The following is a 22,913-nucleotide window of genomic DNA, read 5'->3' on the forward strand; positions in this document are numbered from 1 at the left end:
CTATTTAATTAAATCTTATACTATTCTTGCGCCGGACTGTTTTCACTTTTAATTTTGGTTTTCTAGTGGTTCCAGATGTCCTTGTCTATAAAAAAACACATAAAAAGCGGATCAAAGAATACACTATTTATAATTACGATCCAATCATAGTTATTATCCAACTATAATTATAAGTAGTCCATCTCTTAATCTACTTTTTTTTATATTAGAGGATTTGGACTTACTAAAAAGACAGATCCTCTAGTGTAGAAAAAATTGAGAGAATGCATAATGAACCCAAATCTCCTAGTCCACAAAAAGTAAATTAGGAGATAAACCAATTATAATTGTGACCGGATAGTGCCCACGAATTAGTCGCAATTGGTTGAAATACCTCCTTATATTCATTGTTCCCTAAATTATAGTTTGGGTCGGGACGATTGACCGGAGGCCATCCGGAGGACACCCCCTCTCAACATCAGGCTACCTAGCCACTTGTCCACCTCCGACCACTCACCCCGATCCAAACTATAATTTAGGGGATGGTGAACTCAGGGAGAAATCGCAATCAATTGTAGTTTGATCGCGACCACGATCCGATCGTAATTGGTTGCGATTCCTCCTTGAATTCACCGCCCCTTAAGTTTTTGTGGACCAAAGGATATGCCCTCTTTACTAGTGGTCATTGGTCAACGTGCACAAGGGCATATCCTCCAATCAATAAAAAGGTGGACCAGAAGATGGACCACAAGTAATTACGATCGGATCGTGGTTGCAATTGATTATGGTTTCTCCCTCGGTTCACCGTCCTCCGAGGTTATAGTTTGGATCGAGACGAGTGGCCGAACACCACCCCCGCTCGATATCAGGCTACCTGATCACTTTGTCCACCACAAACAGCCTCCGACCACTCACCCCAACTCAAATTATAACCTGGGGGGCAGTGAATCCAAGAATGGATAAGATCCGACTGCAATTACAAGTGGTTCATTCCTCGATCCACTTTTTTTAGACTAGGAGATCAGGCTCACTAGGGTGGCAAATCCTCTAGTCCACAAAAAAAAAAAATAGATCATGGGATTGACCACTTGTAATTACGATCGGATCGTGGTCGCGATCCGATCGTAATTGATTGTGATCTTTTCTTAGGTTCATTGTCCCCTAGGTTACAATTTAAATCGGAACGAATGGTCGAAGGCCACCGATAGTAGAAGCGTTGAGCGAGGACAATTTTCAAATGACCTCATACTATCTAAACTATAATCGAGAGACGATGAACCTGTTTTTATCATGGTCCACTTTTAATGGACCCGAGGATCTAGGCTCAACGTCTACGAACTCAGCTCAAATCCTTTGGCCCGTAAAACATGAACTAGAGGACATGTATAAAATAAGTGGAGGTCATTACTCTCCACCAATAATAGAGAGTGGTACATCCTCGCGCTCCTACTAACCAGGACCAAAAGTTGCTCAATGTGCGTCGCTTGAATAATAATTGAACGAGTGACATCAATATCGTCCATGGAGACCGATTCGAACTTGATCGATACCGACGATGTTGGTCGTCGCGGCGGCGGCCTATGTCCTGTGTCCGTCGCCGAACGCACCCTCTCCGGATGGGACATGGCCGGTCTCTGGATCGCCTTGGTCACGAACGTCCCTAACTACTACTTGGCCGGAAGCCTGGTAGATCTCGGGATGTCGTGGTGGCAAGGGATCGCCACAATCTTCCTCGGCAACCTCATCATCGTCGCTCCCATCTGCCTCACCGCGCACGCTGGCGTTCGCTACGGCGTCCACTTCTCCGTCCAGCTCCGCGCCGCCTTCGGCGTCCGGGGCGCCTTCGTCCCGGCCCTCCTTCGCGCCGTCGTTGCCTGCGGATGGTGTGGCATAGAGTCTTGGATCGGAGGCCAGTCTATTTTCCTCCTCCTCCTTCCCCGCTCGGTGGCCTCGTCGCCCCTCGCCCAGCCCCTCTCCTGGCTCGGCACCTCGCCGCTTGAGCTTGGCTGCTTCCTCCTCTTTTCTGTCCTCCAGCTTGCCGTCGTATGGAAGGGTATGGGTGCGATCAATGCCCTAAGCCGGTTTTCTGCCCCAATCCTGATCCTCCTCGTCGCTACCCTCTTCGCCTGGGCTTATGCTGCGGCGGGCAGCTTCGGCGATATGCTATCCACGCCGTCACGCCTCTCCCCTTCCCAGTTCTGGCCCGTCTTCTTCTCCTCCCTCACTGGATGCGTCGGCACCTGGGCCAGCCTTGCCCTCAACATCTCCGATTTCGCGCGGTTCGCATGCAGTCAAGCCGACCAGGTGTTCGGCCAAATGGGCCTCCCAATTTTCCAGACCGCCTTCACCTTTGCCGGCCTCGCCATCACCTCCGCGACCGTGGTCATCTTCGGCCGAACGATCTCCAACCCAATCGAGCTCCTCTCGACTATCAATTCTAACTTCTTCGTCTCCGCCATCGCCTTCTTCGGGATCGCCCTGGCGACTATCACCACTAACATCCCAGCCAATTTCGTCGCCCCTGCCACCATGCTCCTCAGCCTCTGCCCCTCCGCCTTCAGCTTCGCCACCGGCTCGCTGCTCACCGCCGCCATCAGTTTCGCCTTCCAGCCGTGGAAGCTCATGGGCTCCAGCGACAGCTTCGTCTACACGTGGCTCGTCGGCTACTCCGCCGTCCTCGGCCCAATCACCGGGATCATGCTCACCGACTACTACGTCCTCCGGCGAGCGCGCCTCGACTTAAGCGGCCTCTACTCCGACAACGAGCACGGGCCGTACTACTACACTGGAGGGTACAACGTGGTGGCATTTGTGGCGTTGGCGGCGGGCGTGGTCCCGGCGGTCCCGGGTTTCCTGCACAAGGTGGGCGCGGTGGGGGTGACGTGGGAGATGTTCGACGTGGTATACGGAAGCGCGTGGTTCTTTGGAGTCTCCATTGCGTCCTTGGTCTATTGGGCGCTCTCCCGGTGCTGCGGAAGGGCCGGACGGCGCCAGCGTCATCGAGAAGCTTCTTCCACCAGGACAGAGCCGCTCCTCTGTACAGGTGACTAACTGGTCAAACTTTTCTTATAATAAAATTCCTTGGCTGGCGATGAGCTGTAATAACATAAAAAAAGGTTAAATAAATTTAAACCCCACCCTGGTATTTTCCATCCAAAATCAATTTACCCCATTATATTTAAAAAATAACACTTAGTCCCCTATATTTTAAAGAAAATAATAATAATAATAAATGATCAAAATAATCCTTACTTTACTATTTAAATGTTAAAATGATAGTTAAATAACTTTAAGCTCATTTTATTTTTCATCCAAAAGAAATTTCTCCATTGTATTTAAAAAATGACACTTAGCCTCCTATGTTTTAAAGAAAAAAAGGAAAAAAATAGTAAATGTCGAAAATAACTCCTTTACTCCATTTTTATTTGATTTTGGTTCATCAATTTAAAATTTTGATTTTTTTTTTCTTTGCTAAGGGTGGGGGAATGAGTTTTTGAATAGTTATTTCTTTTAAAGTTGCTTCTTATCTATTGTTTATATTGGTGCGCATGTATAAATTTGTAAGAGTTTTTTAGGAACAAGTAAAATTTTTGATCTATATATCAATCAGGTTTGGGTAAGATTAAGCTTTCACGAATTATGTGAGATTTTTTATTTTACTTTTCTTTTTGTCTAAAAATATAAGGTTACCTTGAATAAGGATATTTCAATTAGAATAATTTTAACATTTAGAATAGTAAAGGAGTTATTTTGGTCATTTACTATTTTTTCCTTTTTTTTCTTTAAAACATAAGGGGGTAAGTGTCATTTTTTAAATACAATGGAAAATAAAATGGGCTTAAAGTTATTTAGCCATCATTTTAACATTTAAATAGTAAAGTAAGGGTTATTTTGATCATTTATTATTTTTTTCTTTTTTTCTTTAAAATATAGGGGATTAAGTATTATTTTTTAAATATAAGGGGATAAACTGCTTTTGGATGAAAAACACAATAGGATTTAAGGTTATTTAGCCTATAAAAAATTGCAATTGTGAAATTAGAGCACTAATATTCGAAGATGATATTTATTGAGCTTTATATTGAATATTTTATTTTAAATTTGGAATAAGATAATTAAAAAATTTATCTATGGGTTATTCTATTTATTTTTTAAATTATACATATTTCTCTAAATTTATAGAATAAATTTTATTCTCAAATATTATAAATGAGAAAAAAGAAATATGAAAATTAATATACAATGTATTAAAAAATAAATATCGAAATTTAATAAAATAATTTTTTATTTTAAATTATATATTTTAGATAAAGAAATGGGTGTTGATCCTGTCCGAGCGCCGAGTCGATGGACACTGGGGACGTGGCACTCTCCGCTGTCTTCGACTGGTGATGTGGACCTCCGGCGAACCTGCAAAGAAGCCGAGCCGGGAGGGGTTTCCCGGCGACGACCCTCCGACGCTCAAGTCAGACAGTGAAGAAGAAGAAGAAGAATAAGGCAACACTACTGTGGCTACAGTGATGAGAATCGCATACCTCCGTCGAAGTCTGGGGGTCCTTATATAGGACCCCGGGAAGGCACATACACGCTTCTCGATACGTGCACGCTTCCCCAAACATACCTCAGTAGGGTTGTGTCAGAAAAGTATGTCTGACGTCATTCTGCAATCGTCCGAGCATATCCCGGATGTGACGGTGGAAACTTCCACCGTACGATACTCTGTCCGCTCCGGGCGTCGACCATGCTGTTTGTCGGCGGCAGGTGTCTCGAGGATGATGTTACCAGCTGTCCTTTTTGTCCCTTTGCGCTCTTGCCTGTTCCCGGGCCGAGCGGACCAATCGCTCGACGCTCATGGCCTCCGGGAATGCGCATACCTCGGCCCGGGCGGGGAAGCCCTGCTCATGTGCTCGGATGGAATTGTGCCTTATTGTCCTGCGGCTCGGCCGAGCGGCCTGCCCGCCCAGCCCGTAGACTCTTTTACCTTGAGCATCGGAAACCCGACTCCTGGTCAGGCTGTCTTTCGTCCGGTCCGGGAGACCCCTGGCCGGATGTCCGGTCGGCCGGATGCTCGGTCGGCCCTCTACTCCGCTTGGCACGACCTCTGTCCGCTCGGCACGACCTTGGGGTTGACCTTCTTGACCATTGACCTCCACGTGTCGTTGACCTCTCGCCAACGAGGGTCCCCCGTCCTTACCACCGGATCACATGCCTCCCCCTCAAGTCTAGTCGAAGGAGGCGCTAAGTCCGACCGACTGGACTACGTCTGGGTGGCGTGTCTGCCGCTCATCCACCGAGATTAGCGTCAAGCCGTCCGGGGACTATGCAAGTAGATAACGCCGCTCGGCGTGTCCCCGGTTGGTACTTGGAAAGTTTCGTTTGCTTGCCGTTGTCCCGCCGCTCCGGCATCGGTCACGCTGATTATCCCTAGAAAACTCCTCGGCCTTTGTGTAAATCACTGTCATTAATGTTGAGCATGTGGCCATGCTCGCATGATGGTGCTCATTAAATGCGACCTATGAGCGAGCGCCACGTGGTCGCGCATTCGTCATCGTTCACTCGAGTCGTCAGGTCTGATGTGACCTTTGACTTTTTCGAATTTGACAGTCAGATCCCCTCCTTGGATCCCGTAACCTGGATCGGACGACTCCGGTTGATCAAGCCCAATGTTTATAAGCATATCTCCTCCTCGGCCGCTTCACGATATCGCGTGCGCATCCGAAAGCTTCTGCTTCTTCTCGTCCAGCGCTCCAGCGAGCTCGTTGCTTTGCTTTCTGGTGATCCACCACCGCCTCCTTCAGTCCTATCTTTTGTAAGGCTTTTTCGCCCTTTTACTTTCAGTTCCTTTGTGCTTTTCTTCGCACTTCTCGTTGTCTTCATGCTCGTTTGGACACTGTTCCGACCATTCTGCTTGTCAAACTTCGATTTCCTTTGTGTCGTTCCTTGTCTTTGATAATGACCAGTTCTTCTCGTCCATTCGACCTCGCACCTGGCCTCTAGTATACCACCACCGAGAGTCGATTCGATGAGCAGGACGCGCTGAGCTTCACCCGAACCTTTGAACTTCCCTCTGACCATGAACTGATATTAGCCACACCCTTCGATCGGCCACACGACCCTCCGACCGGCACTGTTTGCTTTTTTCGAGATCAGTTCATGGCCGGTCTGCGCTTTCCCATTCATCCGTTCATCCTTGAGGTGTGTAACTATTTCCGCCTCCCGCTCGGCCAACTCGTCCCTAATTCCTTTAGGTTGCTATGCGGGGTGGTTATCCTCTTTAAGCTGCACGGCATCCCCTTAGTCCCTAAGACTTTCCACTACTTCTACTATCCCAAACAGTCCGAGTGGGGTACTTTCTTTTTCCAATCGCGAATCGGTCTCATTTTCTTCGACAAGATGCCGACCTCGAACAAACACTGGAAGGAAAACTATTTCTATCTTTGTCTTCCCGAGCGGCCGTCCTTCCGCACTAAATGGCAGACCATTGTGACGAGCCCGCTGTACCTCGGTAAATATAAGAGCCAGCCAGATTACCTTCATGCAGCCAATCTGCTGGCCGGGCAAAGATTTAACATCAACAAACTGCTCCACGAGGGGGTGCTATATATATTTGGACTGAGCCCGATCAGAACGAAGCTTCCGGGGAGCATGGGTAAGCATTTTCCTTGTCCCCCATCCTTTTGGTCTAATTGATTTATTCTTCTTTTATGCAGCTGGCATTATGTGGCGCGCCAAGGTCACTGATCGGCTGAAGTTGAAAGATGCCGAGGTGGAGGCGGCGGCCGCGAAGGAAATGGCCAATTTAGGCATCGAACCGGTCGACTCACACGAGGGTGAAAGTGAAGAAGCTTCTCCTGCGGTTGGAGAGTCGACCGTTCGGATCCCTGCAACTGCACCGGTCAGGGATGCTATCTCGTCTGTCGGACAACCAGTATCGGAAGAAGCGGGGCACTCGACCGAGGACTCCCCACTGATAATACGCAAACGGTGTCAGACGGATCTCCACACCCAGCCAGTAACATCCGTGGAGCTAGTGACTGAGCCGACCGTCGCTCCTACTGTAGCAATCGCCCCGACCCCTGCTCCAGTTGAGGCTATTTCTTCGGACAGAACGCCTTCCCAGATTGATCTGCCGATGGCTTCCCTTGGAGCGCCGCCTGTCAGTTCTCAGCCACAAGCTCCCGTTCGGCTTAGGCGTTCCGGTATAGTGTCTGCCCTGCTCGGCGAGTCATCCGGGCGCGCAACCTCGGCTCAATCTGATCCGAGCGGCCGTCGAGTGGTTAAGGCAGTCCTCCACCTTCCTACAGAAGAGTTTCTTCTGGCGGCTAATCGGCCAGTTGCCCCTGAGCATCAGATTACTATCCGCAGACCGCTCGCCAAGATATGGGAGGAAACGAGAGCCCGCGTCGCCTTGATGACTCCCGGTCAGCTCGACGATAGCCACTTGCAGCAAGCTACCGGGGTATGTTTCTCAACACCATACATGACTATTTGACTTGGCCCTTGATATTATTTCCTCTGTGCGCAGAATTAGGTAGAGAACATCGCGATCAGCAACAGCCTGACTGCACTGGAGGAAGAATTAAAAAAGCTTCAAATTTTTGGAGGGCGCCAGCTCAGGGGCCCTCATATGCCACGCTTCGAGACGAGCTGAGCAAATCGGAGAAATTACTGGCGGGCGAGCGGCACAAGTCCTCTGGCTTGGAGACCAGGGTAGCTGGTCTTGAAGCCCAGGTCAAGTCTCACGACCAGGAGATGAAGCTGGTGACCAATAGAAAAAATAGGGTCGTCTCCGATTTGGAGGCAAAGAATGTGCAAGCCCGAGAGCTGGAGCAGCATGTCAAGCAGCTGGCCGATCTGCTATCTGCCGAGCAGGAGGGTCGATCGACCTCCGAAGCTAATCTTCAAGGAGACAAGAAAGATCTCCAAGACGCTCTTGATGCTTCCCGAGCGGCACTAAAGGAATATCAAGACGGTGAATCAGGCCGCTTTGAAGTGATGAAACAAAACTATCTCCGCTCGGACGAATTCGACGAGAAATTTAGCGATCGTCTAGTTCTAGCCTTTGAGGAAGCCATCCGGGCGACAACGGTTTATCTGAAAACTAAGGGCCAACTTCCGGAGACGGCCTCCATCCCTCCTAAAGACTTTGCCGGTTTACTAGAGACCATCCCCGAGCCCCTTTTTGAAGCCATGGAGTGAGGAGCGTTTTCAGCTTTGTCTTTTTTTCTGTGTTTTGAGGTGTATCTGTATGCTCGCCGTTCTGCGAGCTACAATTATCCGCTTTAATTTGACTTTCAACTTACTTGACTGTGTTATTTCTGTGCGATGCGTTAAAAAATTTCATCTCTGCTAATGTTACTTCTTCGCACGCATTTTTCCCGAGTGGTATTTGCTGGGGGGTTTATAGTCGCCGGTCCGACTCAAGGATTTAACGTCGCCGCTCGACGATCTTTGTGCCAGGGTTATTATAGTCGCCGGTTCGACTCTAGAGTTTAATGTCGCCACTCGACGGTCTTCAAGCCGGGGGATTTATAGTCGCCGGTCCGACTCTAGAGTTTAATGTCGCCACTCGACGGTCTTCAAGCCGGGGGATTTATAGTCGTCGGTCCGACTCCAGAGTTTAACATCGCCGCTCGACGGTTTTCAAGCCGGGGGGTTTATAGTCGTCAGTCCGACTCTAGAGTTTAACGTCGCCACTCGACGGTCTTCAAGTCGGGGGATTTATAGTCGCCGGTCCGACTCTAGAGTTTAACGTCGCCGCTCGACGGTCTTCAAGCCGGGGGGTTTATAGTCGCCGGTCCGACTCTAGAGTTTAATGTCGCCGCTCGATGGTCTTCAAGCCGGGGAGTTTATAGTCGCCGGTCCGACTGTAAAGTTTAACGTCGCCGCTCAACGGTCTTCGAGCCGGGGGGTTTATAGTTACCAGTCCGACTCTAGAGTTTAACGTCGCCGCTCGACGGTCTTCAAGCGGGGGGGTTTATAGTCACCGGTCCGACTTTAGAGTTTAACGTCGCCGCTCGACGGTCTTCGGGCCGGGGGGTTTATAGTCGCCGGTCTGACTCTAGAGTTTAACGTCGCCACTCGACAGTCTTCGGGCCGAGGGGTTTATAGTGTTTAACGTCGCCGCTCGACGGTCTTCGGGTCGGGGGGTTTATAGTCGCCGGTCCGACTCTAGAGTTTAACGTCGCTGCTTGACGGTCTTCGGGCCGTGGGGTTTATAGTCGCCGGTCCGACTCTAGAGTTTAATGTCGCCGCTCGATGGTCTTCAATGAGTCTTGTCGTTCGGCAACAAATGCTCATATCCTTCGCAATTTTTCTTATCTTCAATCCTGCAGCCAAAGGGTACAGATGAACGGAACATACATGAAATGAATTACACTGGTGCACCTTTCATCCAGCACGGTACGACTGGAGGTGGTTTGCGCTCCATGGTCGATCCAGCCGCCGTCCGTCCTCATCTTCCAGGTACTATGCACCCGATCGGAGTTTCTCGACGACTCTGAAGGGCCCCGCCCAGGGAGCTGTCATCTTACTCACGTCGCCGACTGGCTTCACCTTCTTCCATACTAGGTCGCCGACCTGGAATGCTCTGGGAATTACACGCCTGTTGTAATTCTGCTTCATTCTTTGCAGGTACGCCATCAACCGGACGGCTGCTTTAGCTCGTGCTTCGTCGACTAAGTCCAACTCCAGCTGTCTCCGCTCGGCGTTGACCCCATCGTAGTTCTGGATTCGATCAGACTCGACTCCGATCTCGACTGGGACGACCGCCTCGCCCCCATATACCAAGTAGAACGGTGTTACCCCCGTTCCCTCTTTTGGGGTTGTGCGAATGACCCATAGCACGCCGGGCAGTTCGTCCACCCAGCTTCCTCCCATGTGATCGAGCCGAACCCGAAGTATTCGCAGGATCTCCCGATTGGCTATTTCATCTTGACCATTGCTCTGAGGATATGCCACGGAAGTGAAGTGTTGTTCGATGTCGTATCCTTTGCACCATTTCCCGAGCTCATGACCAACGAATTGCCGCCCGTTATCCGAAATGAGCCGGTGAGGAATGCCGAACCGCCAAATTATATGCTGCCAGATGAACTTTTTAACCATCTGCTTGGTTATTTTGGCTAGTGGTTCGGCTTCAACCCACTTGGAGAAATAGTCGGTCGCCACTACTAAAAACTTCCGTTGCCCGGTCGCCATAGGGAAAGGCCCTACTATATCCATACCCCACTGATCGAATGGGCAGGACACAGTAGATGCCTTCATCTTCTCAGTTGGCCTATGGGAGAAGCTGTGGAACTTCTGACAGGAAAGGCAGGTGGCGACGGTCCGAGCGGCGTCTTCCTGTAGGGTTGGCCATAAGTATCCGGCTAGCAGGATCTTCTTAGCCAACGATCGCCCGCCCGGATGACCTCCGCAAGATCCTTGATGTACTTCCTGGAGAATATATTCTGCGTCTTCCGAGCTGACACATTTCAGCAGCGGGCGGGAGAACGCCTTCTTGTAAAGCTGGTCCCCAATGAGCGTGAACCGGCCGGCTCTCCTCCTCAGTAGCTGGGCTTCCTCCCGATCGGACGGCGTGGCCTCCGAACGTAAAAATTCAATTATGGATGTCCTCCAATCACTCGGGAATGTAAGGCCTTCCATCCGGTCTATGTGCGCCACCAAGGACACCTGCTCAATTGGTTGTTGGATGACGATCGACGATATTGAGCTAGCGAGCTTGGCTAATTCATCCGCTGACTGGTTCTCGGCTCAGGGGATCTTCTGTATGACAACCTCGGTGAAGTTATCTCTGAGCTTTTCAAAGGCCTCCGCGTAGAGCCGGAGCCTTGCGCTGTTTATCTCGAAGGACCCCGAGAGTTACTCAGCGGCCAACTGGGAGTCAGAGTACAACATCACTCGGTGGGCTCCCATATGACGCGCGGCCTGTAGGTCGGCTATGAGGGCCTCATATTCCGCCTCGTTATTTGTTGCCTGATAATCCAGACGGACGGATAGGTGCATCCGCTCTTCTTGAGGGGAATGTAGTAAAATACCTATTCCGCTCCTGAGCCGAGTGGGCGATCCGTCCACAAATACTTTCCACAAAGCTTCGGGCTCGGGATTCTGTACCTCAGTTACAAAATCTGCCAAGGACTGCGCCTTGATCGCCGAGCGGGGCTGATACTGGATGTCGAATTCACTGAGCTCCGTCGTCTACTTAATGAGCCGCCTGGACGCCTCAGGGTTTAGGAGTACTCTTCCTAGCGGGCTATTTGTCATAACGATGATAGTATGCGCCAAGAAATAAGGACGGAACCTCCGCGCGGCCAGGACTAGGGCGAACGCGAGCTTCTCGAGACCAGTATAGCGGGACTCAGCATCTTTTAAGATGTGACTCAAGAAATACACTAGCTGCTCTTCTCCGCCTCCCTTTACGAATGTCGAGCCGACAGCATGCTCGGTTGATGACAGGTATATGCGGAGCGGCTCGCCCATGTTTGGTTTAGCCAATACAGGTAGTGAGTTGAGATAGACTTTTAGCTCTTCGAACGTCCGGTCGCACTCCTGATCCCATTGGAACTTGGCTGCTCGGCGCAAGATCTTGAAAAATGGCAAGCTCCGGTCGGCTGTCTTAGAGATGAATCTTGACAATGCCGTTATCCGGCCGGTGAGGCGTTGCACTTCCCTCAGATTCCTGGGAGACGGCATGTCTTGCAGTGCTTTCACCTTGCTAGGGTTCACCTCTATGCCCCGCTTGGTCACGATATATCCGAAGAAGCGCCCACCTTTTGCTCCGAACAGACATTTTTAGGGGTTCAGCTTGACTCCATACATTCTCAGTGTACGGAAGGTTTCCTCTATGTCTGTACAAAGATCGGCCGCTCGGAATGACTTGATTAGTATATCATCCACGTAGACTTCTAGGTTGCACCCGATCTGCTCCCGGAATACTTTGTTCATCAGTCGTTGGTAGGTAGCCCCAGCGTTCTTGAGTCCGAACGGCATCACGTTGTAGCAGTAGGTGCCGTCTGCAGTGACGAAGCTCACTTTGTCCTGATCCTCCCGAGCGAGCGACACTTGGTGGTATCCCTGGTATGCATCCAGCATGCATATCAGCTCGCACCCCGAGGTAGAGTCTACCAGTTGATGGATCCGGGGCAGAGGGTAAAAATCCTTTGGGCATGCTTTGTTTAGATCCCGGAAGTCGATGCAGACTCTCTATTTGTTGCCTGGCTTGGAGACCAGCACCACATTGGCGAGCCAGCTCGGGAATTACACCTCCCGTATGTGGCCGGCCTCCAGCAGTTTCTCAACTTCAGTTCGGATGATGACGTTCTGTTCAACGCTGAAGTCCCTCTTCCTCTGCTTCACCGGCCGAGCGTCTGGCCGGACGTGGAGTTCATGCTGCGCTACGTTCGGCGAGACCCCCGGCAGTTCATGAGTTAACCAAGCGAAGACATCGCAGTTTCGCTGGAGACATCCGATCAGCTCCTCCTTCTGGCCCGCCTCCAGGTTGGATGCTATAAAAGTCGTGGCCTCCGGTCGGGTAGGGTGGATCTGTACCTTCTCCTTTTCTTCATAAACTAAAGAAGGTGGCTTTTCGGTTATAACGTTTACCTCGACTCGTGGCGCATTCCGAGCGGATTTAGCCTCGGCTCGGACCATTTCTACGTAGCATCGTCGGACTGCCAGTTGATCCCCTCGGACTTCTCCTACCTTGTCTTCCACAGGGAACTTGACTTTCTAGCAGAAGGTCAAGACGACTGCTCGAAACTCGTTGAGTGCCGGTCGCCCAAGATCACATTATACGCGGAAGGAGCATCGACCACAATAAAGTTGGCGGTCCGCGTTCTTCTAAGCGGCTCCTATCCCAGCGAGATAGCCAGCCGGACCTGTCCGACCGGCAAAACTTCATTACCGGTGAATCCGTAGAGGGGGGTTGTCATCGGTAGCAACTCGGCTCAGTCGATTTGCAATTGGTCGAATGCCTTCCGGAAGATTATGTTGATCGAGCTGCCTGTATCAATAAAGATGAGGTGAATAGTATAGTTAGCTATTATCGCTCGGATGATGAGGGCGTCATCATGCGGGACTTCGACTCCCTCGAGGTCCCCAGGCCCAAAGCTGATCTCGGGCCCGTTCGCCCGCTCCTGACTCAGCCAATTGCATGGATCGTGAGCTGCCTTGCATGCGCTTTCCGTGCCCTGTTGGAGTCGCCCTCGGTCGACCCTCCAGCGATGATGTTGATTTCACCCCTCGACGCATTGCCTCTATTCTCCTCCTCCCGAGCGGATGGTCAGGGTCGTTCATGCGATGCCCGAGGAATGACCCTGTGCTGCTGGTTATGTTGTCACTCGGGAGATCTCCTTTCTGTACGCTGGCCAGGACTTTGGTGTTGACGTCGTCGGCTCGGCGAAGGTGATCGACGGCGATAGCTCCTTGGTGCAGGATGAGTGATTGGGGGGAGGTTCCGACAGTCGCGGGTGTTGTGATTTGCTGACTGATGGAGCGAACAAAACACGGGAGTCCATATCTTCCCCTTGGGCTTAGGCCGATCGGCCGCTACTTGCTGAACGACATGCGGTCTTGCTTGCTGATGAGGACGGGCTACCTCTGCGCGGGATCCTCTCGGTGGTTGATAATTAGAAGGCGGCTTCCGCTCGGCATGAGCTGGTGGCTCGGATGTTGCTTCCTTTTGCCTCGCCATCTGAGCTTCCTCCACGTTGATGTACTCGTTGGCCTTGTTCAACATGTGGTCGTAGCTGCGAGGTGGCTTTTTGATGAGCGAATGGAAGAAATCTCCGTCCACGAGCCCCTGTGTGAACGCGTTCATCATAGTTTCTGAAGTGACCGTCGGGATATCCATGGCCACCTGGTTAAAACGCTGGATGTAGGCTCGAAGCGACTCTTTCGAGCCTTGTTTGATAGCGAATAGACTTACGCTGGTCTTCTGGTAGCGTCTGCTGCTCGCGAAGTGATAGAGGAATGTCGTGCGGAACTCTTTGAAGCTCGTGATCGATCCGTCCGGCAACCTTTGGAACCATCGTTGCGCCGATCCCGAGAGGGTGGTAAGGAACACCCGACACTTCACACCATTTGTATATTGATGCAATGTGGCTGTGTTATCGAATTTACTCAGATGGTCGTCCGGGTCGGTGGTCCCGTTGTATTCCCCGATCGCCGGGGGGGCGTAATGCCTTGGTAGTGGGTCGCGCAGGATGGCCTCGGAGAATTGTCTATTGATCTGCTCGGGGGACGAGTCTGTCCGTGGCGCCTTGCCCTTCCTTGCGTCGCGAAGGGGCGCCTCATTGGACGAAGAGCCCCGGTCGAGGTTGGCTTGCGCGACTTCTGAGGGCGTTTGGAATAAAGCCCGATGGAACGGTATCGGGGCGGGCGGGGCTTCCACCTGAGTGTCGGTCGACCCTTTGTTCTGGCCCCATATTGATAGCTGCTCCTGCCGGTCGTCTGATGCTGCCCGACCGCCTGATGCCGACGTTGTCTGTTGCGCTATCCGATCGGCTTGAGCCTTTTGCCGTTGCTTGACCATCTTGGCTGCCTGCGCTTGGATGAGCGCGTCTAGTTCTTCGGGAGAGAGTGTCACCGTGAGTTGGCGTCCAGCTTCTTCCATCGTCTATGCTCGGATTCAGGAACTTTCCCACAGACGGCGCTAATTTGATCCTGTCCGAGCGTTGAGTCGATGGGCACTGGGGACGTGGCACTCTCCGCTATCTTCGACTGGTGATGTGGATCTCCGGCGAACCTACAAAGAAGCTGAGCCGGGAGGGGTTTCCCGGCGATGACCTTCCGACGCTCAAGTCAGACAGTGAAGAAGAAGAAGAAGAATAAGGCAACGCTACTGTGGCTACAGTGATGAGAATCGCATACCTCCGTCGAAGTCTGGGGGTCCTTATATAGGACCCCGGGGAGGCGCGGGCACACTTCTCGATGCATGCACGCTTCTCCAAACATACCTCAGTATGGTTGTGTCAGAAAAGCATGTCTGACGTCATTCCGTAATCGTCTGAGCATATCACGGATGTGACGGTAGAAACTTCCACCGAACGATACTTTGTCCGCTCGGCCGCCGACCATGCTGTTTGTCGGCGGCAGGTGTCTCGAGGATGATGTTACCAGCTGTCCTTTTTGTCCCTTTGCGCTCTTGCCTGTTCCCGGGCCGAGTGGACCAGCCGCTCGGCACTCATGGCCTCCGGGAATGCGCATACCTAGACCCGGGCGGGGAAGCCCTGCTCATGTGCTCGGATGGAATTGTGCCTTATTGTCCTACGGCTCGGCCGAGCGGCCTGCCCGCCCGGCCCATAGACTCTTTTACCTTGAGCATCGGAAACCCGCCCCCTGGTTAGGCTATCTTTCGTCCGGTCCGAGAGACCCTTGGCCGGATGTCCGGTCGGCCGGATGGTCGGTCGGCCCGCTACTCCGCTCGGCACGACCTCTGTCCGCTCGGCACGACCTTGGGGTTGACCTTCTTGACCATTGACCTCCACGTATCATTGACCTCCCGTCAACGAGGGTCCCCCGTTCTTACCACCGGATCAGGTGTGATGCTCTAAATCATGCTCCAATAAAAAAGTTTTACATGGCAATCAGAAAATAAATATAAAATATTTTATTAATACATGTTATCTTAATTAATACATATTAGCTAAAAATTAAATATAAAATGTTTCATTTAGCTAATTAAATTTTAATCATTTAGTACTGTCCAAAGTTTTATTAATCCCACGATTACTATTCTTAATCAATTCTGGCTTCAGCGAAAAGTTTGGGGTCATCGGACGTTAAGAAAATTTCCCAAAATAACATCACAAAGATGAAACCGCCGCCGCCGACCTGTCAAAGGGGAGAGAGAGAGAGAGAGAGGAGAATCGGGAGCGAGAAGGGGCGGTAGGGGAAGGCCATGTCTTGCAACAAGGTGCTTAGGGTGGCGGCCGATGGAAGCGGCGACTTCCGCACGGTCCAGGAGGCGGTCGACGCGGTGCCGTTCTCCAATCGGACGCGGACGGTGATCCAGGTGGCGCCCGGCGTCTACCGGCAGCCCGTGTACGTCCCAAAGACCAAGGATTTCATCACCCTCGCCGGTTCCTGCCCAGATACCACTGTCCTCACCTGGGACAACACTGCAAGCCGCATCGACCACCACCAGGTCTGAATCCCTCGTCCTTCTCGCTCGCTTTCTCATAAAGGTGCTTCTTCTGCGTTTCTATTCGCAAATGTAGTCTCCGTTAGTGATTGGGACGGGGACTTTTGGATGCGGAAGCACGATCGTCGAAGGAGAGGACTTCATCGCGGAGAACATCACCTTCGAGAACTCTGCCCCGCAGGTATGCCCGATTGGGTTCCTCAAAAACCCTAAGTTTGTTTCCCATATTCTTCCACTGTCAGTGTGCTCAGCAACTCAAGAAGTTCAAAGCTGAGATTTAGTAATTTTAGGTGTGCATGTAGGGTTCGGGACAGGCTGTGGCTATCCGGGTGACTGCTGATCGATGTGCTTTCTACAATTGCAGGTTCCTTGGGTGGCAGGTACTTTAATTGGCACAATCTTTCTTCTCAATTGCTTGCATTTTCTTCCACATTCCGTTTTGCCTAGTGCAAGAGATGGAATCTGCCATTTCTTCTGAATCAGGAAAATAAAGCTAGAGAGGGAGAAATGGTTGGAGATCAAGAAATATCACAAAGATAACTTAGGATAATTAGTGTTTTTTTTTTATCATAGAAAAGATTCAATCATAATTACATTGCTTAGATGATATTAAATGCATTTTCTTTGTCAGCTAACAACATTGGAGACTATCTTAAATCTAAATAGATGAGTTCAGATATTTGGCTCATGTAGAATACATTGCTAACAGAGTCAAATCCAAGAGGAGGTTACTCAATTTTAAGAAGACATACTGAAGAACAAAGGGGGGAGACTAATTTGAGTCTTGAGCTGCTTTTGATGCTTTAATTGCCTGAATCCTTCAATCTGAACAACAATAATATTCAATTTGAGCTCTGGTTGATTCAAACCAAGATCAGCCAATGAAGGCCAAAAAAATCAATTCTTTGTTATAAACTTAAAGAACATGCCAGCATGGCATTGTCTATGATTTTTCTCATGCAATTATGAATAGTGTTTACAGGTTTTCCAATTTGATCATGTCACCTTGCAAATAAAAGAAAATTGATGCATTTTTGTATTGCTTGGAGGAATTGCTTAGGGTGTTACATTTTTTTGACATTTACTAACAGATGCTATTTAAATTCTTCAGGATACCTTATATCTACATTATGGAAAGCAATATCTGAGAGATTGCTATATTGAAGGAAGTGTTGACTTTATTTTCGGTAACTCTACTGCTCTCCTAGAACATTGTCATATCCACTGCAAGGCGCAGGGATTTATAACTGCTCAAAATAGGAAATCATCCGAAGAATCAACAGGTTATGTCTTCTTGAGGTACACAATTCTTTAATCAACTAAATGGGATTAGAAAAGACAAATGTATCTGTTGGGTATTTTGAGTTGAAAGAACCAGCTTGTGTTCATTCTTGATGTCAAAAGATAGCTCTAAGATCTGGTTTAAATGATTTGCATGGGAATAAAATAACTCCTAATTCTATATTTACTTGCAAACATGGAATCGTCTATTGCATATTTTTGAGTTTTGCTCTTTCAAATTTATTGGGAATGTTTATATTTATGAAGCACCCCAAGCTTAGAAAATCAGGAGGATGGTTTTATGATTGAGTTGTCCTTTCAAATTGAATAACTATTCTGTATATGGAGCTCTTGAAACAAAATCACTTGATGGAATGGTTACAAAATGCTATGGATTACTTAAACATCCTATTCTGGAGAATTAACGAGATATCACTTTATGATTTCATGCAACTTCTCAAAAATGATAATAAATTGGATTATAATATGAAATCTGACCTCTTGTTTAATGATTTATCTATGCAATTGTTGTTATTTAAGCTATAAATTATTCTGCTTCCCCTCCCCCTCCCCCTCCCCCTCTTTTTTTAAATTTAGTTGTCCTCTTATAATTTGTAAATTATTAATAATTTTGCTTTCTTCACCTCACCAAACCAAGGATGTGATTCTCCGATGGAGACAATGGAGGAAGGAAGCACGGATGGGAAAGGGCTGGGATTTTTTTTTCATAGTTTTCTCTAATTTTCCTTTAGCCTAAATTGGTCAGAAGAACAATATCTGAACCAAATATTTCTTACGTCAGGTCAAAATAAAAAATATACAAAACTATTTGTCAATTATATTTTCATGTTTTTAATGTAGTATAGAATCTCAAGTTTTCTTTCTTCCGTAGCTCAATCATATCCGATGCAAAGAAAGGGAGTTTGGGAGTCATGTGAAGAAGCCAAGAGACTGATTGCTTCTTTCAAAAGAAAGAGGAAATCTGTTTCTTACGACGAAGATGAAACCACCATAGAAAAGACATGGGGAAGAGTTAGGAGAAGAGACTGAACTAGTCACAAACCACCTAGAGAATCTTCTCTTCCTTCCACTAAAGAAAACAAAAACTAGGAAGATCTATTCTTATTCTTTCCCTCTGAACTTTTACCCTACCTCATCTCTCACCTTGAAAATTTCTCTTACCTATAGGAGACACACCTGTTTTTTCTAGGTTCACCATCACATGCCAATGTAGACATCTAGAGTTGATAGAAATAAGCCAAAACCACCACTTAACTGTAACTATGAAATGCAAAATTCTTAGTCTTAAACATGTCATTGAGCAAACTATATTGCATCATTATTAAAGTCATAAATGCAAAAAAAAAAAAAATGTTAAATCGCCTTTAGACTGCTATAAAATATTAAGTACCAGTTTTGATCTCCTTCATAACAGGAAAATGAGTATCTGATATGTTCGCAATAGATATATCAGAATAAGTTGGCAATTATCACTAGACTATAATATAAGACATATAAGTAAGAAAGTCTAGGTATTTACCTTAATATATATTACTTAAAAAAATTTAAGTTATTTGGTAGTAATATGTTTAGGAGTAAATCAGAGGTTAATTAATCCTACTAATATTATGTATTCATAATTTTTGGTTTTGGTTGAATCTGTTAATGATATTATCAACAATGCTGAATTTGGATTATAATTAGCAATACAGATTAAAATTCCATTCATATTGTGCAGCTCAGATTATGAAGGTAATTATTTGGTTGATAATGATTCTCATATAGTATGGATTGTTAAAACGATGACAATTAATTAATTTAACCCAAATGCTTGTGTTTCTCTGTGACAAGGAAAATCATTATCCGAGTTAGAGTAATCAGTTTCATCGTTAGGTCCAATATTGTCAATAAACTATATCATTTTCTGCATCCGGGGCCATCTGGTTTTGTTTGCTTCAATTTTGTTTCTCAGATTTGATCCCTGCAGATGTATTATCACGGGCAACGGTGGAACTTCCTATGCATTTCTTGGGCGACCATGGGGACCCTTCGCGAGGGTTGTTTTCGCGTATACTTGGATGGACTGTTGCATTAGACCTTTCGGGTGGCACAACTGGGATAAATCTGAGAATGAACGAAGCGCATGCTTCTATGAGTACAGGTAATTTGTCTTCTGTTCGACTTCAGCTGCTTCTGCTGTAACCTCCCAGTAGATTCTTCCTTTAGACTATGAACAGATTATTGGTTACTCTAAATCCAACCAATTCACTTTTTGATTGATTCAGTGTTTGCATAGTTCCATTGATACTGATAATCGAAGAAACAAAGCATTCATGTTTGGTTTTTGAACCTATTTCCAGATGCTCAGGACCTGGTTGCTGCCTCACAAACCGAGTCGCATGGTCAAGAGAACTGCTCGATGATGAGGCAGAATCCTTCATCTCGCACCCTTTTGTAGATCCCGATCCAGATAGGCCTTGGCTTGCACAGAAAATGGCTGTTAGAATACCTTATTCGGCTTAGAATTTACTATGAGCTCTGTTTAAGATTGTACTGAAGAATAAGAAGGTTGAACTCTGATCGAGTATTGATGTTTTTAATAGTCATTAGAAACAATTATGATGTAGGACCAATATGATTCTATACATAACTAGATTATGATGCGGTACCTATATGATTTTGATATTGTTTTAATGTAAAATATATTAATTAAAATTAAAATGGAAATGTTAAAAATATTAAATCATAAATTTTTTCTTTAAAAAATGCGAGATCACGACCTTTGTGGGGTTGGAGGTGCTGTGATTTTGCAGAGGTCTTCATTGGGTCGCAATAGAGACGGGCGGAATTATAGTGGGCGGGCTGGCCATTTGGCCGGATGCTTCATTTCGGCGGATTAAGAAATCTATCAATTCATAAACTTTTATATATATAAAGATTAATTTTTTAAAATTTAGATTATGGAGGGCTCGGCTTCGATGGAACCATAATTAAATAGATTTTAGTGTGTGATAGGGTGAATAAGGTGAGATTTCTTCGGATCAAGTCGAGACAGATAATGATAGTCAAATTAAGAGGGTCAATACTCAGGACTATCTTAAACAATCGTCTCGATCAAGAGGTCATCCGACCAGATCCTTGGATGTCGAGCCCCTCAATATTAGTATTGATAAAACTCTAATCCGAGTCAACACTATCCAGAGCAAGGTTCACTTCATCAATCAAAGCTAGCACAGTTAATTATTTGACCGAGTGATCTAACCAATCGGACCTATGATCCAATTGGACAAATTGGACACTTGGTCTGACCAAACTCTGGTGCCAAACGAAGAGGTTGAGTGAAGGACGGGTCCCCGACAACATTCCTCAAATTCGATCGGGTCACTTTTATAAGCAACAGCGGGTCACTTTTATAAGCAACAGCTGATCGGACTACATAAGAGGCTTGGTTAGTTGATCATTTACACATATTGAGAGTGACTACAATGTTGGGTTTACAAAATCCAAGATGTTGAGTTTTGTAAACCCAATAGTATTGCAATTAACCTAGGTTTTGTAAATCCAAGAACTTAGCGTCTAAAATTGGATGTTGGATTTAGAATAATTTTTTAAAAAAAAAAGAGTGCAAAGAGAGAGGGTGTTATGTATGCACCCTCTCTCCAGGAGGATGTGTGCTTGCGCAGCATGCACGCGTAGGGGCATGAACCCCACACATAGTGGCCGTCAGCCACTAACCTTTTTTATTTTTTTTTATTTAAAAAAAGAAAAATTTAACTAAATGATCATTTTTTACAACGACTATTTTCGATTATGTTACAAAACAATTAGAAGGCTAGAAACGGGTATTTCATATTATTTTAATTTTTTAAATATTTTTTGTCTTATAAATAGAGAAATATTTTTCATTTCCCTACTCACTATCTAATTTATGTAGATCTTTATGAGCTTTTTAAATAAAAAAGTGTCTTTATGTTGTATTACCGATACAAACTAGCAGTTATAATATAACCATTATAAAATAATCATTATAAAAATAGTCATTGTAAAATAATCATTATAAAATAGCTATTGTAAAATTACCATTATAAATTAACCGTTGTAAAATCATGATTATAAACTAGTCATTGTAAAATAGTCATTGTAAAATAGTTGTTATAAAATAGTCGTTATAAAATAGTCATTACAAGTTAGTCTATATATATATATATTATATTTATGATTTGAACCACTTAAAATTTTAATTATCTTTGAAATGTCTAAGATCTCCATCGCTCTAGATTAAATAACATCCGTGAATTTTGGAAAAATGAGATGTGGGAAGATGCAGAAGATGATGTTGATAGAATGATAATTACACTACTTGAGCAAGAAGAGTAGAGATGTCAAGAAACTCGAAGCTCTTCAAGAGCTACAAATCGGAGATATGTGGACCAAGATTGTGAAAACGAGCATGTTCGCCTTGTCCAAGATTACTTCTCGGATGTTCCAAGATTTCACACTGAAGTCTTTCGACGACGATTTCATATGCGAAGAGAGTTATTTGTTCACAGCCCTGACAAATCATTCAGAGTATTTTCAGTGGAGGAGAGACGCAATTGGAAGGAAAGGTTTGTCGCCGCGTCAAAAATGCACGAAGGCTATTCGTTAATTGGCATATGCAGCCCCTGCCGACTCTCTGGATGAGTATGCACGGATGGGTGAGAGAACTGCCTTTGATTTCTTGATCAACTTCTGTCAATGTGTGATCGATGTGTTTGAGGCACAATACTTGCGAAGACCCAATGCTGCTGACACTCAACGCTTACTTCAAATGCATGAGCAGAGACACAATTTTTCTAGAATGTTGGGTAGCCTTGATTGCATTCATTGGCAGTAGAGGAATTGCCCCATCGTTTGGAAAGCCAGTTTACTAGAGGTGATTACGGCATCCCAACAATAATTCTTGAAGCGATCGCGTCTGCAAACTTGTAGATATGACATGTTTTTTTAGCGCCATGGAGTCACATAATGATATAAATGTTCTTAATAAATCACCATTATTCAACCTTGTCCTATAGGGAAATGCTCCGGATGTTAATTTCACAGTAAACGACACATCATATACAAAAGGATAATATCTGACAAATGATATATACTCGGAATGAGCTACATTCGTAAAGAGCTTTCCATGTCTTGAGGATCCCAAGAGGAAAAAATTCAAGGAGAGACATTAGGTTGTAACAAAGGATATGGAGCAAGAAGTTGGAGTGCTCCAAGCTCGTTGGGCAATAGTTAGAGGTCCTGTGTAATCCGTGTACAAAAATGACTTAAGGGATATCATGTATATGTGCATTATTTTACACAACATGATCATTGAGGATGAAGAAGATGCATGAAGTTGCTTTTTGGATTTATAATTGTGGGGAGAGATTTATAAAAGTTGTGAGTTTTTCACTTTTAATGTGGCAATGATGTGACATAGTAGGTTCTATAATGAAGTTGGCTTTATAGGTTCAAGGTTACGATTACCCTA

General features: G+C 46.6%; 2 protein-coding genes across 3 annotated transcripts; both read left to right on the forward strand.

The window, feature by feature from the left end:
• Positions 1-1,406: 1,406 nt before the first annotated feature.
• On the forward strand, positions 1,407-15,868 carry LOC122046180 (purine-uracil permease NCS1-like). The gene is made up of 2 exons (XM_042606743.1): positions 1,407-3,022; positions 15,735-15,868. Exons 1-2 carry the CDS (start codon positions 1,501-1,503, stop codon positions 15,866-15,868), a joined length of 1,656 nt encoding a protein of 551 aa, XP_042462677.1. The 5' UTR covers positions 1,407-1,500.
• LOC122046181 (pectinesterase 31-like) lies at positions 15,743-20,073 on the forward strand. Of its 2 annotated transcripts, none has more exons than XM_042606744.1 (6): positions 15,743-16,123; positions 16,197-16,301; positions 16,423-16,500; positions 17,232-17,419; positions 19,389-19,562; positions 19,762-20,073. In XM_042606744.1, the coding sequence occupies exons 1-6, from the start codon at positions 15,878-15,880 to the stop codon at positions 19,922-19,924; spliced, it is 954 nt and encodes a 317-aa protein (XP_042462678.1). In that variant the 5' UTR covers positions 15,743-15,877; the 3' UTR covers positions 19,925-20,073. The 2 variants fall into 2 exon arrangements, with proteins under 2 accessions (XP_042462678.1, XP_042462679.1); XM_042606745.1 differs by having other exon boundaries at positions 17,232-17,403.
• Positions 20,074-22,913: the final 2,840 nt, after the last annotated feature.

Source organism: Zingiber officinale, chromosome 2B (assembly GCF_018446385.1).
Source record: "Zingiber officinale cultivar Zhangliang chromosome 2B, Zo_v1.1, whole genome shotgun sequence".
Taxonomy (NCBI): Eukaryota; Viridiplantae; Streptophyta; class Magnoliopsida; order Zingiberales; family Zingiberaceae; genus Zingiber; species Zingiber officinale.

Coding starts and splice junctions, on each gene's coding strand:
- LOC122046180 (XM_042606743.1), top strand. CDS start 1,501: ATGGAGACCGATTCGAACTTGATCGATACCGACGATGTTGGTCGTCGC. Junction 3,023..15,734: donor AGAGCCGCTCCTCTGTACAG/GTGACTAACTGG, acceptor TTCTGGCTTCAG/CGAAAAGTTTGGGGTCATCG.
- LOC122046181 (XM_042606744.1), top strand. CDS start 15,878: ATGTCTTGCAACAAGGTGCTTAGGGTGGCGGCCGATGGAAGCGGCGAC. Junction 16,302..16,422: donor TCGAGAACTCTGCCCCGCAG/GTATGCCCGATT, acceptor GTGTGCATGTAG/GGTTCGGGACAGGCTGTGGC. Junction 17,420..19,388: donor ACAGGTTATGTCTTCTTGAG/GTACACAATTCT, acceptor TGATCCCTGCAG/ATGTATTATCACGGGCAACG.